Consider the following 20958-nt stretch of genomic DNA (forward strand, 5'->3'; position numbering starts at 1 on the left):
CATTTAAAAAATGGTTGAACATACTTGCAACACCTCCAGAAATTCAACTTGGTACAATGAGAAAATCAATAATTGAATCAAATCTTCACCCCAATGACACGTCCTCTAAGACCCAGAGTATGCTGCTGGTGTGAATCTCCCCATGCAGACAGGGGCTCAGAATCAAGCACCACCCCCTCCTCCTGGCGTTCCCCTCCCTGGCCCCCTTACACTCCACCTCAGACATACCCGGAGTCCGTCTTATATCGGTTTTCTGCATTTCTGGCAAGACCTTGCAGCAGACACACACATACACACACACATATATACGTGTGCTGTGGGCACACATACACATACACACACACACACACACACAACACACACAAAATTTCCCACTCAATCCAGATGCACCAAGTGAGCTGAATGACTTTCAGCCAATCACAATGGTGAAAGACAGAAGCACCAAACAGTCTTTGAAATGGGTCAGTTATTACAATTTGACTTTTTTTTATATTCTAATTTTCCTCTTTGTGTTAATATTTTTAAAAAGCACAAATGAAAAATGAAGAATTCTTTCCAGATCAATTTAAGGCTTCCCACCAAATGGAAACAGAAGAGGCCTTACACAATATCACATGTAATAAATGGATACCTTTCATGGCCTTAAAATGACAGAACGAATCATTGTCGCCAGTCACTGATTAAGTATTGTGCCTTTAAATTGATGTCATTCTTTTTGCTACTATGCTGAGTTTTATTATTACTGATTCTCTTTGATTACATATGTGGAAATCTCCATTAATTTGCTTTAGAATTTCCTGTTCTTATCGAATTATTGGGGTGGCTTTTTCCTTTGTTCTGTTTTGCTTTTCACCAGGAAACAAATGTGATTCTTACTAGGTGAAGGCTAAAATGGCACAGAGCCAGCCTTCAAGGAGCTTTTCCAGACATTTGAGTTTCAAAGGGCAGGTTGGCTCCTCGAAGGCGCTAGTAAGTTGGGGCGGGGACAGGAGAGGAGGGAGAGAAATCAAAAAGAGGGAGGGTTTTCTATGCCTTTGCTTTTGGTAAATTTGTTTTTTTCAATGCAAATAATCAGATAGGAAGAATGATTGCTTTGTGTTTTCTTTGTTGTTTGGTTTTTGTTTCGTTTCTAGATTTGTTTCATTTGATTGTTTAATTTTCCCTCTCCGGGTGCAAAGTCGCCAGAGAGTTTTGCATGAGCAAACGTGACAGTACGTAATGAAACTCAGCACCTAAGGGCATAAGGCAGTTGAAGGTTTTTTTGTTTGTTAGTTTGTGTTTGTTTTGTTTTGTTTTGTTCTTTCAATCAGCACCAATCCCGGAAATGATCTACACTTGGTGTAAGGTATAAAACTTATTTTTTCTTTTGGAGTGGAGACGACTCCTCCTTCTCCACCTTATGAACCATAGTGTGGGATTTTTCAATACTGTTTCTTATGTGTAAAAAACAAAAGAAAGGTTTCCTTTTTGTTTTTACTTACAAAACATAGAGAATATCTTTGTATACATACAGCGACTGGAAAGAAAGCTTATCTGAAGGGGTTGTGACTTATTATTTTCTTTTTTTGTAGCATTGGTGGTGGTGGTGGTGGTGGTGGTGGTGGTGGTCATGGTTCTGTGTATTGGGGGAAGGGAGGGTTATATTTCTTGCAAGCGGTGTTTACCGCAAACCAAACTTAAGGTCTCCTCAACTTGGGTCAGGATGCTCTTAGAGTGAAGACTCATACTGTAGCAACTCATAAAGGAGTGGTCCATCTCGATACCGAATGCCTACTGCAGTGGGGGTGACATACTGCAGAATGTTAATAGTCCTTCTCAACCTCCTGTCTACAAAATGAGCATCCCAAGCTGGGTATCTTTTTCTTGGCATGTCAATCTTAATGAGGGGCCCTTCTGGGGGGTAAGGACGCCCCAACGGGGTAGGGGGCATGGGTCTCACTTGGAAAACGGGCAAGCAAGTGTCAGCCGTGAGATCCTCCTGTTGTTCCGTTACGGCTCTGGTAGGCGTGACCTGAGTCCCCCGGTACCCAGGAGCCTGAGGTGCCATGGGCTCAACATCAGGGGGCAAAGGGATGCCCCAGAGCAGCTCGGCACAACAGGAGCTGGCAAAGATCTTAGCTCGAGGCCCCGTGGGATGCAGCACACCATAATATAAGAGCATCAGTGCGATCCCAGCCACAAAGCTAATAAAGACACAACACAGTGCTGGCACCGCATAGGAGTCAGTGGTCTCCGGGTCTCTGTAAAAATACCAAAGGAACGTCAAGGCAGCATTCTCGGTCAAGACTATCGTATAATATGCAAACATTCGATATCGAGTCCGCCCTTCCTTGACGTTAAACCAGCAGAAAATGTACACAATCCCTACCACCATGTTGAAGAGGATCTCTTCCCACTTGGACATGCAGAAGTCTGTTCCACCATGGATGATCCAGAAGGCCATGGCGCACCAGTGAACCACCACAAAGATCCCGAAGTAGAGCTGGAAGATGGAAGCAAAGAGGGCAAAAGAGATCACTCTGGATGAGATGGTGAAGAGGCGCCAGAAGATTTGGATGAGGGCCCCTCTGTAGCTCATACTCTTCTTGTCGTCCCTGGAGTCCCGCAGCAGCTTGTGATAGGAGGCTAGCACCCAAGCCAGGGACATCAGGGAAGTCACAGAGGAGACACCTGCCGGAAAGACACAAACCCACACAGTCAAAACCTGGGTCCTCAACTGCGGGGCACAGCAGGGCTGCCAGCTGAGGAGACGCCCACACATACTGCGATCTAAAGGAGGAGGGAGAAAGAAACACAGAATCAGGAACTGAACCGAGAGGTCACAGCTGCTCCCTAAGCTGACAGCTTTTGAAATCTAGTTTCCGTCTCAACAACCCAGCCCAGAGCTTCTGGAGATCCACCACTTAAGAGTACACAGCTGAGGCTGACGTGCTTTGCCAAGGGGGTTGAGAACTGGGGCCACTGTGGTAGTTCATTACATCTGCTATGGGCGGGACCACGTGTGTTCTATTTTAAGGAAGCACGAGCTCACAAGGAGCCTTCTTGCATGCAGACGTGCGGCCAGAGTTGGTGTCCCTGTGATCAGCAGCCTGTGCTCTCAGAGAAGCCCACAGAAGGATCACCAATCTTGAAGACGGACAGCTTACTCACTGCCCCACGTTCAACAACTGTTCTCCTTTGAGAAGGCCCTGGAGTCACTCTTTTACCTTTTCATCAGCTCACTTAAGGCCCCAGGGAGCCCTTAACTGAACCTTCTTCCATTTAGCTTCTCCTCCATCCACTCTCTAAGGCCACCCTGATCAAGGACCCTGGGATATCCTGTTTGTCTCTCCGGCTACCTTTCTTGCTCATTCTTGTCTCTCTTGGCCTCCCCACAATCCCTGTTGCTTTCTCCAATCAACCACTGCTCAAAGTTCTCTGAGGCCTTGACTTGTGAGCCCCTGTCCTTCTCTGGTTTCCATCCTGACCCAGCAGTGCTGTAACTCATGGTTTGGGGAAGCCCTTTCCTCTCACCGGCGTGGTGAGGTTCCCAAAGCCTTTGCACACTGCTCCCTGTGTTTCTCCTCAACGGGTGAGTGAATGCATCTGATCCTAAGTGATACCTGAATTGCTGGAGAGCAATTTTATTTTTAACGCTGCCTATTTGATATTTGTAAAGTAAATCAAACTAAACACAAGAAATACTTATTGGAATCTCTCCAGATCCGTCCATGAGCAAGCAATCATTAGTCAGGTATTGTCACACAGTCTTCTCTCAAGCAAGACTCCCCATCGCCCCTTGACTCCCCCACACATTATGCCCACGCAGTCCATCTAGCACTTCTTTTGTTTTTCCTTTCTCCCAAAATTTCAGAACTAAATGCAACTACATTCAGTCAGAGTCCCAAACACTGTCCCACTGGCAGCCATCTCCTTACCAGATTCCCTACCCTCACACCAGGGCACAAACCCCAACAACACGGTTCCAGGCTAAAGTCAGTCACCTGGTCGTTCTCCCTCTTAAGCCCAGAGGTCAGGTCCAAGAGCTCCATTCATCAGGAGACTGATTAAACTGCCCCAGAGCTCCAGCCTTCTGTCTGTCTTCCCCAGGCCCCTGGTCACCTCTCCACTTCTCCCCAATCCTGAATGAAGAATCGAAGTCCTCATTTGAATCAGAAAACAAGAATTAAAGAATCAAAGTCATTTCATACCCTCCCCGGCCTTGCCCTTCCTCACCCATCTCACATAGCCCCTCCCTTCCAACATTTCAAGGAGATGCTCAGCTTTGCAGCTTGCAGAACATTATAGTGTGATAACAAAACCCAGTATGTTTGCATTAGCACAGAAAAACCCTGGATGGGGAAGTGTTACAATAAGTATGTGTCACTTTTGTGATTGTAACAACCAAGATTGAAAACAAACAGGAGAAAAAAAAAATCCCAATTTCTCCACAGAAGCCAATCTTGAAAACACCTAATGATTTTCCTCTCACTCTTCTGGAAAGTTCTGAACACAGTTCTTAGTGTCCCACTTTGCCCTTTGTATACACAGGGCATTTTCACCAGCATCTGCCGAGGCCATCCTGCTCTGCGGCCATTTTACAGTGGCTATGTTAACCTTCTAGAGCCTCGTGTGTTTGTGCTTCTGTGGGGTTGTGGCAGGGAGGGTAATGGGTCCCCTTAGGAGTCGCATGATTTAGGCTGTAGGTTTCCGGAGGGCAAGGAATGTGCAGTCATCTTGATAGTCTGTATCAGGCTTATTACCAACACTGGAGCATCCTCAGAAAGTTCCTTTTAAACATCTTTGTGACATCACTCCTCTCCTGGTGAACTCATTTCTTGATTTTAATAGTGATACATCTTGGAGGTACCACCAACCCTTGGTAATCAGAGGGGAGGGCCAGCCCTTGTGGCCTAGTGGTTAAGTGTGGCGGGTGCTGCTTTGGCAGCCTGGGTTTGGTTCCTGGGCAGGAACCTACACTACTCATCTGTTAGTGGCCATGCTGTGGTGGTGGCTCACATACAAAAAGAGGAATATTGGCAAAAGATGCTAGCTCAGGGTCAATGTTCCTCAACAAAAAACAAAAACAAAAAAAATCAGAGGGGAGTTCTACAGAAGCTAAATGGGAAGAAGTTGATTTTTTGTTCCTTCTAATAAAGGAAAATGTATTACTTCCCCTGCCTTCGGAAAAGCATGAGTGCCAAACTCATGAAATAAGAAAAAGCAACTTAGCTTTTGGCAGAGCACGGTCTGATTCAGCCTAATTCTGAGTCTGCTTTTGAGCGGACCTAGGGTGCAGAGCAGGACACCTAAGGAGCCTTCACTACCCTGGTTTCATTGTTCTGCGTGCTGTGACATTAGCCCCGTCCATAGCAAATATGAATAAAGGGGAATTCTATGTCCATCGATCGCATGTGGCAAAGCCAGATACGATTCTTCTTCATTACTTGATCTTCTGAGTCACCTATGCCACTTTCAGATCTGTCCCTGTGGTTTTGAGGGCTGGTGTCCTTTTCCTGCCTCACTCTTCATGAGGTGCTGCAGAAACAACTCCCCTCTGAGCCGACCCATACACTGCCTTGGTTCTTGGTCAGTGCTTCTGGAATTTCTCTCTAGGATATGGCACAAATACTCTCCAAATATCATAGGACACCACTGCTGCATTATAAGGAGGGCTGGGGAGATGGTCACGTGGAAGACTGAGATCTGAGCCCTCAGCTGGGGGATCTGCTGATGCCCAGCCCCAGTCTTACCTCTCTGCCTCATCTGTTTCCGAATTGGTAAAGTTATAGATCGCCAAACGTTATATCCATGGGAGGTTCACAGACCATCCACTTCAACCCCCTCATTCAACAGGAAACAGAGGTACAGGGGTCTGGGTGCCTTGCCCTAGATTACCTGGACAACCACCGACAATCAGAACTAGGCCCACAGTACAGCTCTCTGCCTGCCTTCTCACGCTGGTCCTGCTCTCCCTTCTTTCTCCATCTTGTCCCTTGGTCAGCTAGGCTCTCCAGAGGCCCACCCAGTAGCACCTTTCCCCAAGGTCATTTGTAATGAAGGCTGATAGCCTTCTCTAATGCTGGGTGCCTATTGTAGCACCAAGCTGTTGGTCCCTCAGGGCCTTGAATGTCAGGCCACTTCCTTGGCATTGTGAAAATGCTCCAAGTTTAAGGAAGAAGGGAAAGAGGAAACTTCTGAGATCCAGCTCATGTGCAGGGTGCTCAGGGCAGAGGCCTGCCCTGGGCCAGAGTGTGTCTGCTTGGGGCCGCCCTTCTCTTCGGAGCCTAAGCAAGGTGAGCAGGGACAGGGAGCAGCGCGACTGGAGCTTGGAGCCATGCTGCACTGGCCCCACCCTCTCAGCCAGCAGCATCCACAGAGATGATCCTCTTGGGGGCTGCCTAGGGGTAGTCAATCCCTTACCCTGGCCACTTTCTATTCACCATATCACCAAAGAACTCCTAGTTCCATGAAAGGCTCTAGATACATTTTTTGGACCCAAAGTTGGTGCCGCTGGAGGGCTGAGTACATCCCAGAGAGAAGGGCAGAAATACCAGGTCCACATTACGACCACGGTCTGGAGTTGATTTCTCACTGGACGCTCAACAGAGAGTGACTCTGCCCTCCAGGGGCTCAAGAACCAACGGTGGAGGGCATCAGACGCACTTGTTTTCAACCCGCCCTGAGGAAACTTGTCTGGACCCTATCTGTGACCTTGACACATTTGTTATATTTGGTCAATGGACCAAATATCCTGTGACTTGGCCACTTTTGCGTCATTCCCCTGGACGAAGCCTATGGCCTCAGGAGCCCACCCACTGCAAGGGCATCTCTTCCTCAGAGGGCTGTCAGTGGAGGGCGCTTCAGGGCAGCCAGCTAGTTCTGGAGGCTCAGCTGGGGCAGGGGAAGGAGGGCCCGGATGGATGCGCTCCCCATCGGTACACCTGGCTGTCTCAGAGAACACAGCGTGATTCACTGAGCATGTACACACGTTATCTTATTTAGGAGAACCCTTGGACGGAGCCACCTGTCATGGCTGAACAGTGTCCTCCCACCAAAAAACCCTCCTGGATTGAAGCCCTAACCCCCAGGACCTCGGAATGTGACTGCATTTGGAAACAGGACCGTTAAGGTAAAGTGAGGTCATTGGGGTGGGCCCTAATCCAACCTGACCAGCGTCCTTATAAGAAGAGATCTGGACACAGACACACACAAGGGATGCGCTCACACAGAAAAAAGACCACATGAGGACATAACAAGAAGGCAGCCATCAGCACGCCAAGGAGAGAGGTGTCAGTAGACACCAGCCCTGCCGACACCTTGATCTCAGACTTCCCACCTCCGGAACTGTGAGAAAATGAAATTTCTGTAGTTCTAGCCCCCAGCCTGTGGTCTTTTGTTACAGCAGCCCTAGTGAACTAATACAGTGCTCTAATCCGATTTTTTAGATGGAGAAACTTGATACTTTTCAACAATCACACATCTTCCAGAAGAAGAATCAGAATTCAAACTCAGAGCCTGACTCCAGTGAACCTGAAAGGAACCACTGTACAGACGGACCCTCCAGATGTGGCTTTCCTAGGCGCTGGGTGAGGGGAGAGAAAAGAAAGTCTGAGGGTGAAGGATTTGAATCTTTTGCCAAGAGCGGACTGGAAAGGTGGTAGCCGTGGGTACCTGAGAGAGGCCCTCCATTATGGAGCTAAAAACCAAATTTGAATTCTACTCAGGAGAGTAACATTCAAGCCACAAGAAAGAGGTGACTCCAACAGAATTAACTGAAATCACTTTCCCTCTGTTAAGTGATTAATCTTCAAAGGCCTGCAGAGCATTCCATTAGAAAGGAAGGAAGGGCAGGGTTTTCCCTCTCTGCAGTGACTCCTTTGGAAGATTTCTGTCTTGCCTGAGGTCAACCCAAAATTCAATGCATTATGCTGGCCAGGACCCAAGCCCAGGGCAACTGGCTGTGGAAGCGGCCTCGCGGCCCCAGTGAAACTCTCAGTTGGGCCTGGGAGCATTTACAGTTCACTCTCACTTATGGCTCCATCACTTTCTGCATTCCAAATATCACACTGGAAATTGTTAAACACGTCACGTTCAGCTGTGACAAGTTCCGGGCAGTGACCTTCACGGCGTACTCACTTTTCCTGGTGCAGACCGGGAGGTGGGGCTTACAGCTGGCCCACTGAGCTGACCAGAGTCCCACCCAGCCAGCTGGGAAGTCACTAAGCCAGAGCCTCCTGGGGGACCACTCCCCCAAGAAAGCCTTGGGAGACGGGCCCTCAGGCTCTGATCACTGGACCTGGGGTCTAAGTTCTCCAGAAATGGAATGGCCACACCTTATGACCAACGGAACAGAACATGAGGGGCTGTGAACTGCAGTTGGATGCTCCTTACTGAAGAGGGTAGTCATCAGGGAAGGCCCAACTTGGTGGTGTCAATGAAATATCCAAGGGTCACTGCCTGTTGAACTGTTGCCAGTTAGGGAACAAAGCAAAACATGTGAATATAGATGCCCCATCATGTGAGAGGCATAGTGACAGGGTGTCTAGGGAAGGACAGAACCCTAAAATCGGGAGGTGGGAGGCAGATGAAGCAGAACAAGAAGGAGGGCAGGTAGGATGCAGTGGAAGGGATCAGGGCAGCAGGAGGGTCAAGCCATCAGGTAGGGAGGCTGAGATCTGGCAAGAAGAAGCAGGGCCGTGATTCAGGATGGACAGGGTAGAGCTGCACAGAGGGGCCAGCGTCTGGGAGCCCTGATACGTCACCAGAAAGGGAACTCAAAGGAGAAACCAGAACACTAGAGCGTCTCACAGGGAGAACGCAACACGTGGGTGCAAGGAGTGCTCTGAGAAGCCACAGGAGTTTCTAGAGATGGCCACGAGACTGTTTTTGGGCTAGAGCAGATGGGGTCAACTGCAGGACTTTGTTCTGTGGGATGGGATGTGCAGGGCCAGCTGCCCCCTCCACCCTCTGCTCCGTCCCACCGACAAATCACACGTTGGAAAAACACTTAAGGAAGAGGGCTTGGCAGGAAGAGGGTGAAGCAGGGGGTAGGAAGAGTCAGCCGTGCACAGACTCCCAGCTCCCTCTCCGCTGGCTCCTACCCACCAACACACAACCGTGGCCAAGCTCCTATCATCTTATAAAAAATAGCTCCCTGGACCCAGCATCCTCTGCCAGTGAGATCCCTCCTCTCTTTGTCTTCTCTCCTCCAAACTTCTAGAGTGTAATCTCCTTGCTCCCTTACCTCTCCCACCTCCTCTCTACTCTGACCCCTCAACTTCAACAGAGAGCCCTCATCGAGCTTGTCAACCAATTCCTAAGAGCAGCACTTGGAGGACTGGTTCCACGCCTCTCCTCCTGACTCTGTGACGTTTGGCCTTTGGATCCACTCTGTCCTTCCTCACACTCAACAATCAGCTATCCCCTAGTTATGGCATCCTTTCCCTGCTGGCCTGTTATCCCCATTTTACAGATGAGGAAACTAAGTCCGAAGTTCAGAGACTTGGATGTGGCCACAGCCATGTTGTGACATTGCATACTCACCTAATTTGTAAGGTACTGTACCCCAGTGGGCTGGGCCCCTAGAGATTCCCAAAAGCAAGAAACATGCTCAACTAGCTCTTTGTCTATCTGCATGTCAAGGTCAAGGTCTATGTCTCTCAACTCTCACCTCCTCCCTCCCCACCACTGAAGCTAACATTTGGGGGAACTCCATCATCTGCTCTTCAAATTCCTATTGTGTATTTTCCCCCACACTAAGTTCCTTTTGGATGGGTAATTCTTCCCTTTCCACCCATCAAATTTCCCCCTATCTTGCTACATTTTTAAAAAGCCCAGTGTCTTCTTGGAAATGCTCCCAGAAAAAGATCAGGCAGCCCCATGCATGGCTCTCTGAGCCTCATCGCCTGTCTCCTGTCCTCACCTCCAGCCAGGAGTGATGGTACAAAGTACTTTTTTATCTGGGCAACCAGAGGGAAGGAAACAAGCCTCATGAGGTTGTCCTGAGCCAGACTCAAAGATGAGAAGCAACCCAGCCAAGGTTGCCCAAGGAGTAAGCAAGAGCACAGACGCCAAGCCCAGGGATTGTCTCCCTCCTGAGGCATGGCCCGTGATCCGTGTGCTGGAGCCAGCGCATCCTGGCTTGAGATCCAATTGCTAAATTTGCAGGAATTTTGTGGGCTGGCTGATATCATGTTGGAGGCTTAAAATACACATGGTGGGAATATTTACATCACGGAAATTGGCAAATGCTACCAATCAGGGTTCCCCCAATCTTGCTAAGAACTGGGTGTAAATATTTACTAGCACATCACTTGTCAGAATCCACTATCCTTCTTGAAAAGCTTGATGGGCATTGTTGCAACTTAGGAGGGCCCCATAAGGCTCTCCTCCCTATTCCAGTGCCATTCTTCTGGGCAAACCCGGCTATCAGTTGGAGTTATATTCTGAAAGTCTGATGTGAAAGCAACAAAGAAATCAATCTCCTTTTTTAAACTTTCACTGAAAATACATTCACAGTAAATAACGTAGGGTCTAACAGTTTTCTTTGAGTGACAGTCCCTTGTAAGCACTGACACACTCATTTTATTCACACTTCTCTGTTTAGAGAGGGTGTGATCCCCACGTGAGGTTACCACACAGGGTTACCTTAAGACACCCCTGCCATTTCCAGACTGACCCTTAGGATGGGTCGAAATAGAAAATGGCATCCACCATCTGTGGATTTAACCCTTAGGACTGAGAGATATGTGTGGCTGAGGTGGTCTGGAAATACCCAAGGCCAATCAAAGTGGCCTGGGGTAAACATAGGACAGGAGGATTGGGAGGTCTCAGGAAAGCTGACATCTCAGAAATTATACCATGCCCTGGCTGAAGAAAAAGCTCTTTACCACAAGGGAGATGGTTCAAGGGGGACAGAATCCAGATCTGGCCACTACAGTGCAATCTGTTGTAGAGCGTTGTCTTACCATGATTTATATGAAATCTCTCTTTATTGGCTCTAAATCCTGGCTTATCATGTCATCTGCTAATCTCTAATATGTTTTCAACAACAATCATACCTCCCCTCTCTTGAACAGCCATGTTGGCCCACACTCTATGCTAGGCATCTGACATACGTTAACTCAATTATTCTTCCCTAAAAACAGGTTTGAGGTAGTGGGCTGATTTTAAGATGAGGAGATTAAGGCTCACTGGCTAAGTAATTTTTCCATATCAAGTAATTAAGAAATCACAGAACCAGGATTTGAACACAGACCTGCCTTATTCCAAAACTCAGATTCTTTTTTTAATCACTAGGAATGGTATATTTCCCCATCCATACCCACAAATTAATGAATTAGCATTCAGATTTATACTTCAATTTCTTATCAATTTGGTTATCATGTGTCAGCTCTCTGATCATCTCTGTGAGTACTGATGAAGTCAAATTTGTGGACCTGCAAAGCGGACGACCCACCCAGGAAGGCCCTGCATGTCCCAGTAAGCATGGAGGTGGCAGAACCTCCATTCCATCTCTCTTGCCTGGATTATTGGAATGTCCTCCTACCTGATTTCCCCACATCTGCCTTTGTCCCAACAGTCTATTCACAACACAGCTAAAGTGACTAAGCTCAAGTATGTCCTTCCACGTGGCCTCCCAGGCATGGTAGCCTGTCAACAGTCATTGACTTTCAATGCCTTTCCCTTGGGAGGATGTGAATTCCTGCCCTGTTGAACTCAGGGGTGGTGATGACTTGCTCTGGCCAGTGAACCATGAGCGGAGGTAAGTGTGTCACTTCCGGGCAGAAGGGCGTGCTCTCCCTTGCTCCAAGAAGAGGCTACCCCTCCAGTGACCTGTGATAGACACGCAACAAGCAAGAAATGAATCACAGTTGGTTTGAGCCGCTGAAATTGTTCAGGTATCTAAACTACAGCATGGCCAGCCTATCCTGACCGATAGACCATTCTGCTCAGGGTTAATGCTGGGGTCCTTATAAGGGCCTTCATGGCCCATATGATTCAGCTTGGGAGTTACAGATATAGCCTGTCAATTCCCTGCCTATGCCCTTCATGGTTCCCTTCTCCAATGGGCTCAGATCTAAGCTCCTTTCATGGTATCAGGGCTTGCACTCAAGGCCCTACAGGAGACAGCCCTTTGTCCCCTCAGAGGTCACCTTGAGCCAGCTCCTCACACCCCCTCTGCCTCACAGGTGCTCCAGGCACGCTCCCAGCTCAGGGCATATGAATTCGTTCTTCCCTCTGCCTGGAATGGCCTTCCCCCAGATATCCTGATGTCACCTCACTGAGACCTTTACTCAGAGACCAGCTTCTCGGCCAGGCCATCCTGACCACCACTGAACACCACAACCCCAGTGCCTCCTCCCACCTTCCATGCTTTATTTCCCACCACCTTGATATACTTTATCTCTTACTTGTTCCTTTTGTTTTAGCTCATTTGTCCCCTGACGGAGGTGAACTCCCCAAGGACAGGGCAGCGATTTGGTCTGGTCCTTCTGAAACTGTGCAAAACGCGTAGGTATTTTTCTCACGAAAGAGTCCACAGCTCTCCTCTGATTCTCAAGAGGGCCCACGGGGAAAGGGGCCCGTGATGCCATCAGCTGTCACAACTTCCCACCATTATCCCCGAGTGAAGGAAAGGGGAAGTCTCTGGGAGCTCCCCCACGCCTCTGTCCTTTAGGAGAAAACGTGGGGGGTAGGAGACAGAGAGGAAGAGGAGCCAGCATGTACAGAATGGTCCCCATGGGTCGGGCTATATGCCACACGCTCTGCACATGTTACTTCATCTACCCCTCATGACAATCCCATGGAACGTCGATTGGTGCCCCGTTTTACAGAAGAGGAAACCAAGGCTCAGGGGGTAAAAGGATTGTCTAAGGTTGCTGCACTAAGCATGTCCTTTTATTCTGATGGTTTGACATCTATGGCCTTGAGGACCCTGGAGGGACTGCCTCCCCCTCCCCCCGCCTCCCCAGGGTTAGGGAATTCCTGGAACTAACCAGCAACTGGTACCTTTCATATGCAAACCAACCAATCCAGCGGTCGCGCCCCAGCCACTTCCTGTATTGGGCTCTGACACTGAGGGTCTCTATCCACCTGCCCTAAATGCCCCAGGGCCAGGTACCAGACAACTAGGGACAGCCCCCATGCCCCAGAGCCCCAGAAATTATTCAGACTAGCCGATCCTAAACCTGCGCACCCACTCCTTCCCAGCGAAATCGCAATAAAGGCTCTTGCCCACATTTTCTCCTCACTCCCTCTGCCTCCTGAGGGACTTGGTGCTTCCCCATGCGGTGGATGCAGGAAGGAACCAGCCCTCCCCTCAAGGAGCTTCAGGGTCAAATACTGGTATTTAAAGGACCCAGCAGGAGGAAAGCTAAAGCCAGACCCCGGCTTCACTGTCTCCTCTCTCTAGGATGCTGTCAGAGCTATCAAAATATCATCTTCACAGCCAGCTGGATAAAGGCAAACTTTAGAGATTCTAGAACAAATGTCAGCCACTCAGCTGGCATGGCACGAGACTCGCGGATGCCCAGATCCCAGCTGGCCTGGAACGCGCTGTGAAGAAGGCCGTCTGCCGTCACTGCAAAGTTCCAGTAAACCCGCTCTCACTGCGGAGCAGACAGCCAACCAGGCTCCACGCCCGATGCTCCGAGAGCGACCGATTTTAGCAGAGGCCACGAGTGCCTGGAGAGGACGCGGGCTCTGCACAAACAGACCAGCCCTCAGTTTACTGTTTGTGAACCGTGAATAAAGATGTGGATTTGGAATATTCAATGAATTACGAATGTAAAACATACAGGCATATCTTTGATATACATACCTAATACAGTATATAATTATATATCTATATATAGTATATGTATATAATAGAAAGAAAATATATAGTGGATAGGTACATATTGAATATGTATACACACACACAAACAGTAGTCTATGGTACCAAAGATGTACCTACACGTTATACTCTCTCTCTCTCTTAGAGAGTATATACTCAATTATGTTTGAAATGGCATTATTCATATATTTACTTGTTATTGCCGTCTCCACTAAAATGTAGGCCCCTTGAGGACAGAAAGCCTGTCTGCCTTTTTCATCTCCGTACCCTCAGCGGCTGGCACAGAGCCTGGCGTATGGCGGGTGCTTAATGCAGACATGATTAAGTGAATCTATGTAATGCATTATTGTTGACCATCAGACTTACCTATAATATTTCATTTCTACCAAAGCTTAACCTAAATGGTTTCCTCATGAAATTGTGCACTACCCTGAGAGGAGAGGCCTGGGGCCAGAGGCAGGAGCATCTCCCAGCTCCATCTGAGCCTGCAGGCCCCATGATTCTAAGTATGTAAGTGGCAGGAGAGGAAGGACCTGCTGGGATTCTAAGATTCTGCAAATGATGTAGATTGAAGGATGTAATTTATCTCATTTTAAAAATAATCCAAACCATCCCCGCACCTAGACCCATAGTAAGCCAATGTAACCCTTATGCCGACCTCCAAGCGTCCCTCACCTCTAACCCCACAAGGCCCCACGCATCCTCTCTGAATGGAGCCGGGCGGGTATGATTATTCCCAACTTATAGGAGAAAACGAGGCTCAGAGAGGTTAAGTGATGAGTCAGAGATCACCAGCAAGTTAACGGTGGTGTGGGCTAGAAGCCAGCCCTCCACAGCGGGCGTTCCCAGTTTCTCCTGTAACTTCCCCTCTGTCAGACTGCTCCTCCACCCACCTGGCTTAGCATCTCCCTGACAAGTCACCACATGATCTGACCAGCACAGAAGAAATCCTGGGAGAAGAAGGGCTTGGGGCAATCAAGCAGGGGGCACAACCCACTCTTACGCTGTGGACTGAGGGTGGGCAGGAGGGAGAAGCAGGAGCAATGGTGGATAGAGATGAGAGACCACCTCACCGCTGCTGCTGTGTCTTCTCACCCAGCCCCCCTTGGCAGGGTGCTGGGCCTGAACCAGCGCTCTCCATGGTCCTGGACCTGATTAACCCAGGGGAGCAGCCCTTGGAGCCCTGGAGGAGGGCATTTGGTGGGTAGGTGGAATTAGGTTCAAGTTGCAGCCCACCCATTTGCAAGCTGGGTCACCGAGCAAGTTGCTTTAACAACGCTGAGCCCCAGTGCTCTAAAGGGATGAAGATAAGGCCTTCTTCCTGGAGCTGGTGGTCGCGTGAAACAGAATGACAGATGCAAAAGCGCTTTGGAAATTGTGAGTTGCTTCACATGCATTAGCTTTTATTACGTTTTAATATTACTGATATCAAAACAAATTAGCAGTCAAGTCAGAGGGAGCAGAAAGCTTCTGCCTGAAGGTGGAACGTTTGAGACTGGTCAGCTCACCTTTCTAGCTTTTGTTTTCCTCTGGTTTTGGTTTATAAAATCCAGGATTTCAAGTTTTTGAGCTTTGCCATGAGATGGCAGAGTGCTGTTGCTGGTCTGTTGGGAATATTTCAGGATGGATCAGACCTCTCGAGGCAAAGACAAAGGTCACTCCTTGTCCTGTCCCCTGACCCTTCAGAAATAGGCCGGCGGAGCAGGGGGCTGCTTCGTGTAGGAGAGGACTTGGAAAGTTATAGTGATTTAGAAGCTGATAAAATCTTTTGAAAAGGCTGGGAGTTACAGTTGGTCCTGTCTCCCATAGGACGGACAAGCCCTTGAAATTCTGCCAGCCCAAATGGTCTTGGGTTCCTTCGCCCAGGGCCACTGAGGCCCTGAGGGTGACAGCCCTTGATTAACCAGAACCATCGTCCTCACTGCAGATGGTTCTGGCCTCGCCGGCGCTACCAGCTGGCCAACCATACTAGCTGTGCTTCTGGACAGAACCATGGAAGAAGCTCGGGGGTGGGGGCAAGGGACACTGGGGGCTCCCAGACCACTGCTCAGCTCCATGGCAGCTCAGGTGAGCAGAGCGGCAGAAGGAGGCAGGACAGCTGGGCGGTGAGTTTGGTGTGCCTGTGTGGGTGGACTGGGGAGTGGTCGCTGCCCCTCGGCCCCAGTTCTCAGTGCTGAGTGGCCTGGAAGAGAAAAGCCTGCCAAGTAATACGACTTCACCTGATCAGACCCTTGCTGAGGATGGCGGCAACAGCAGCTCGTCACAGTAGAATGACCAGCCACTGTTGCTAGAGGGCCTCCTTTATGCCAAGAACGACTGTATTTCTCTTCCTGCTGACAAAACCCCCCTGAGGCAGGAGTTACCAGCCATGGTTTACTAACAAGAACCCTGAGGCTTGAGGCAGTAAACAGACTCGTCAGAGAAGATGGGGCTTCTGAGTGCAGAGCAGGTGTGTGAAGTCAGAGAAGATGGGGCTTCTGAGTGCAGAGCAGGTGTGTGAACCCAGGCCCGTGTAGTCCACACTGGGAGCTTTCTACAATGCAAAACAGGAGGCCGCACCTTTTCTTCCAGGAGACAGTCTCAGGAGACTATCAAGGGACAAGCAGAGGACTCTGAGAGCTCCGTCATTACTGGTGAAGGGGGTGGGGTGGGGTGAAGGCAATGATGGGGCCCCATAGCACCAGGAGAAGGTGGTGGGCCTCATGTTGTCACAGTTGGGCAGAGTTTGCAGCGGCCAGGCTCCTGAACTCCAGGGTCTGGCAAGCTGAGGCGCATGGGGTGTGAACATACCAGAAGGTCTGGAATTAACATAGGACTCAGCTCCTCTCTAGTCAGTGTCAGAGCCAAACCTGACCTCAGGTTGGCCCTGGCATGAGCACCTGACCCCTAGAATTCTTCCTGATGTCCTGACCTACATAACACCTCCGACTGGGTCCAGAATTAAATGGGTCCTTGGGGCTAAGTTTACAGATGAGAAAGTTGAGGCTCAGAAAGGGTGGCTCGCCCATAATCCCACCGGAAGTGGCCCAGCGCACAGGGATTCACCCCGGTTTCCTTCTCTGCATCTCTGTTCTTCCGCCCCCCACCCCAGCAGAGAGGGATCTGTGACGCAGGAAGACATCACCCGTGGAATTCGTATGCAGCCTGTCTCTCCTTGGAAACCTTAAGGAATAGAAAAGATCTTTTGAAGATCACTTAATTGCAGTCTTTCCTGGACCTAGAAGTTCCCGTGAGGCCTGGAGCTCGTGATCGTCTCTGATGTGAATGTCAGCCTAATAATTAAAGATGCTACAGCCCACATTTCACTGAGCTCTCCTCACCTTTTTCTTCCTTAGAATCATAGCCTGCCAGGGCTGACAAGGGCTTCAGGAGCCCCTCCAGCCCTCATTCACATCGCCCAGACCCAGAGAAGACGAGTGAGATTCGAGAGATTTGCCCAGTGTCCCTGACCTCCTTCTAGCACAGTGGACTCATGACCCAGTGCTCCCGCAGCGGCCGTTTCCCTAATGTGGGAAAGTAGGGAGAGACCTCAAGGGAGAGCAGCACTACGAGGAGCGAGGGGTCTTTGTGGGGCAAAGAAAACATTCCAGGATGGACCATGCTGATGGTAACAACTCTGCGAACACACTAAAAGCCATTGGACTCTACACTTCAAATGGGTGAATTGTACGGTATGTAAATTGTATCTCAATAAAGCTGTTTAAATATTTTTTTAAAAAAGAAGCAGCAGCACAGCCCTGCTGGCAAGACCTCCGGGCCGGGCTGAGCTCTAGCAGCGGCTCAGCGACCTGCTGAGATTACCCCAGTCACTGCAGCCTCCTTGCTGCCCCTCCACACTGGAGGCTAAGGCCTGGCCCTCGGCCGTGCCCTCTGCCCGGCACACTCGCCTCCAGAAATCTGCAGGGCTGGCTCCCTTGCATCTTCAGAGTCTTGCTTAAAGGTCACCTTCTTAAGGCACCTTTGCTGGCTGCCCTGTTGGAAGCTGTGGGTGGCTCTGCTCCCCCACCCACCTCTCTTCTCAGCTTACTGTTCTCCTTAGCAGTTACTGTTTTCTCATAGATAAAATAACATATTTGTTTTGTTCATTGTCGGCCTCTTCCTACAAGAAATGCACGCTCCATGAGAGCAAGGCTTCCTATCTGTCTTGTGATAAATAAATGACAAGCAATAGGATATACAGGACTATAAGAGCAAGCCGTTTGGGTTGAAACTAATTCGGCCTGACCCTGTTTGTCCAGAAGGGCCTGCTGTGGCCTGTGAGCATGCATTACACATCTGCTTTAATATTTACAATGTCCCAAAGACAAGAATGGTGCCCTTAAACATGCGGATGTGGCTTCCCCCTTATTGGCATTTCTTTAAGGATAAGCATCTATTCACAGGAACCAAGGATTAATCACCGACCTGTTGTGCTCACCTTGTGACCACTGACCTGCTGACCACCGACCTGCTGTGTCTGCTAAGCATCTCATGACAATTATAAAAGGGAAATTCCTATCATATGTGATGTATGCTCTTTGTTCCAAGATGGTATATAACCAGTCTGTACACCCCACGTCTTGGTTCCCTTCCTCCTTTGGGGAAAGAAGTCCTCGGGCTAGTCCTCAGATCTGGCTCATAACAAACTCACCACAATTTTGATTTATAGATCGACTACGGATTATTTGCGTCGTCACCTGTTTATTGCTGTATCCACCCCCAGCTCCTAGAATTGTGCTTGGCACAGAGGAGGTACGTCATAGCTATTGAATATGTGAATAAATGGCCCAATTACAGTTACTGCTCAGGCTCCTGCACTTGCAGCCCTCAGAGCCTTCCCAGCAAAGTTACACTGGTCAGCCTGCCTCGATGGCCCTCTTTGTTCCAGCATTTCATGCACAAACATCTCCAGGTGGCCAATTGCTATTTCATCTGTGTTCAGTGTAATGAAATCCACTTAGTTTGCTTTTCTCATATTTTTCTGCTGCTTTCAGAACTCTCCCTGGTATGTACATACCACATTTTCTTTTGCACTTAAAAATTTGTTAAGAGGGTAGATATCACATTAAGTGTTCTTAACACAATTTAAAAAAGAAGAAGAACTCTGCAGCTCTTTTTCTCTTGCCAGTTGTTAGGGGCAACCTCCGCCAAAAGGCCTCAGAATTGTGTGCAGATTCAAGCTAGATTGATGCACTAAAAGGATTTAGGTCTCTGTTTAAAATCCTTGCAAATTCTGTTTGAAAGTGTAAGGTTTTTTTTTTTTTTTTTTTTTTTGGTGAGGAAGATTGGCCCTGAGCTAACATCTGTTGCCAGTCTTTTTCTTTTTCCTTGAGGAGGATTGTCCCTGAGCTAACATCTGTGCCAATCTTCCTCTATTTTGTATATGGGATGCTGCTACAGCATGGTTGACGAGCGGTGTGTAGGTCTGTGCCTGGGAGCCGAACCTGTGAGCCCCGGGCTGCCAAAGTGCAGCACACAAACTTAACTACTATGCCACCAGGCTGGCCCCGAGAGTTTCAGGTTTTAATATTCTGTTTAACAAGAAGCCACTGTAGCTGAGGTGGGACTGTGAGCTGGAGATGGCTGGTCAGGGGACCCTGTGTATAGACAGCAAGCAGATATCTGATGGGATAGAGGAAGGGGTGGCTCCTCAAAAGGAGCAAAGGAAAGAGAGAGCTGGACAGAGGCCATCCTCGGGGGAAGCAGAGAGGCCAAGTCTGTGTCCTGGCTGGAGAAGCAGTCACGTCTTTGTGGGTCTCTCGTTTCAGTTGTGGCTGAAGATGCAGACAGCCAGGAGAAGGGATGAACAGGGAACTGCACATATTTGCCTTTATGTATCTGCTCCTGGCTAAGACAAAGACTTGCGATGGGCAGCCCAGAAGCTGAAGTCAGAGGCTGGAAGTACCAAATGATCTGAATCCCCAGAGCATCTCGGAGACAGGCAACTCCAGCTGAGCCCAGGGTGAGTTAGGGAGACAGGCTCTGCCCGACCAGGGTTAGAGCAGGCAGTGGCTGACACTGGTCAGGGATGGGGGGCACAGAAACTCCCTATAACTCTGGACAAGGTGATTCTTTACCTGACGTTGTTTGATCCAGCTGATTGGTTATTTTAATAACAAATTTTACTTCTTGGTGATGAGGAATCAGAGTGGGAAGTTCACAGCTGTGCTGCAGAGCACAGATCCATCACTCCGCTCACACACCAGATCACCATCACCGTCTGGGTGGCAGCTTAACCTAACTGCAACCAAAATCTAGAGATTGACAGCTAATGTCCATATGAGCAGGACTGGAAAGAGACCACAGAAGGAAAAGGGAAATCTCCCAAGAGGAGAGACATGGGAGTCTTCTCTTGTGGGGAGAGGAAGGAGGGAGGGCCTTTTAACCTATCCAACAGCTAAGCCACAGACCCCTGGGCCTTCCCCTCACCCGAGAACCAGACCAGGGGCTTCGCACTTCACACAGAAGGGAAAGCTGACCAGTGAGATGGACGTGGGAGCTGATGCTTCCTATGGGCTGAGTTTCCTCCTCACTAGGGGAAGGGAGTCGTGCTCTGGGGGCCGGCGGCTGAGAGAGGCACAGACAGTTGAGGAGCAGAGAAACGCCAATGGACACTGGCCTTTCCGAAGTGCGCAGAGGCTGTCACTCAGGGATCTTGCTAGAAAAAGAAGCAGATGTGAAGCCAAAGTACAAGCCAGTGGAAGGGCTTTGATGTCAAAGGCGCCAGCGAGCTTAGCAGAGGTAGCTCACACAAGATGCTCTGGAAGACTGAGAACATGTTCGAAAAGCCAAGCCCTGGGCAGAGATTCCAGGGGCAAGAAACAGAAGCATCGTCTTCTGACCTAGTCAGTGTAATTGCATCTGGGGTAAACACACACACACGCATGCACACATGCTTGCTGGAGCTGACAGGTCCATGGCGCATGTCAACCTCTGCTTGCTCCCCACATCAGTGACGGGTTTCTGCAGAGTCCACACGTGTCTGTCTCTTTGAGACTCAGCCACCGCCACCCTTGCTAAGGGCACAGTCACTGGAACCGGACTGCCTCGGTGAAGATCCAGCCCTACCACTTACAAGCCGTGTGGCCGCCTCATGCATATTACTTAACCTCTCTGGATCTCAGTTTCATCATCTATAAAACGGAAATTATAAAAGTATC

The 20958-nt window shown here is 49.2% G+C and overlaps 1 protein-coding gene across 1 annotated transcript in view; it reads right to left on the reverse strand.

Moving 5' to 3' along the window:
* Positions 1 to 987: 987 nt before the first annotated feature.
* XKR6 (XK related 6) overlaps positions 988 to 20958 on the reverse strand; it is a 310197-nt gene continuing 290226 nt past the window's right edge. Inside the window, exon 3 of the mRNA XM_070611420.1 lies at positions 988 to 2670. Coding sequence (XP_070467521.1) covers positions 1709 to 2670 — 962 coding nt within the window. The 3' untranslated portion in view covers positions 988 to 1708. The remainder of the gene's footprint in view (positions 2671 to 20958) is intronic.

The sequence above is a fragment of the Equus przewalskii genome, chromosome 2, assembly GCF_037783145.1.
Source record: "Equus przewalskii isolate Varuska chromosome 2, EquPr2, whole genome shotgun sequence".
Lineage (NCBI taxonomy): Eukaryota > Metazoa > Chordata > Mammalia > Perissodactyla > Equidae > Equus > Equus przewalskii.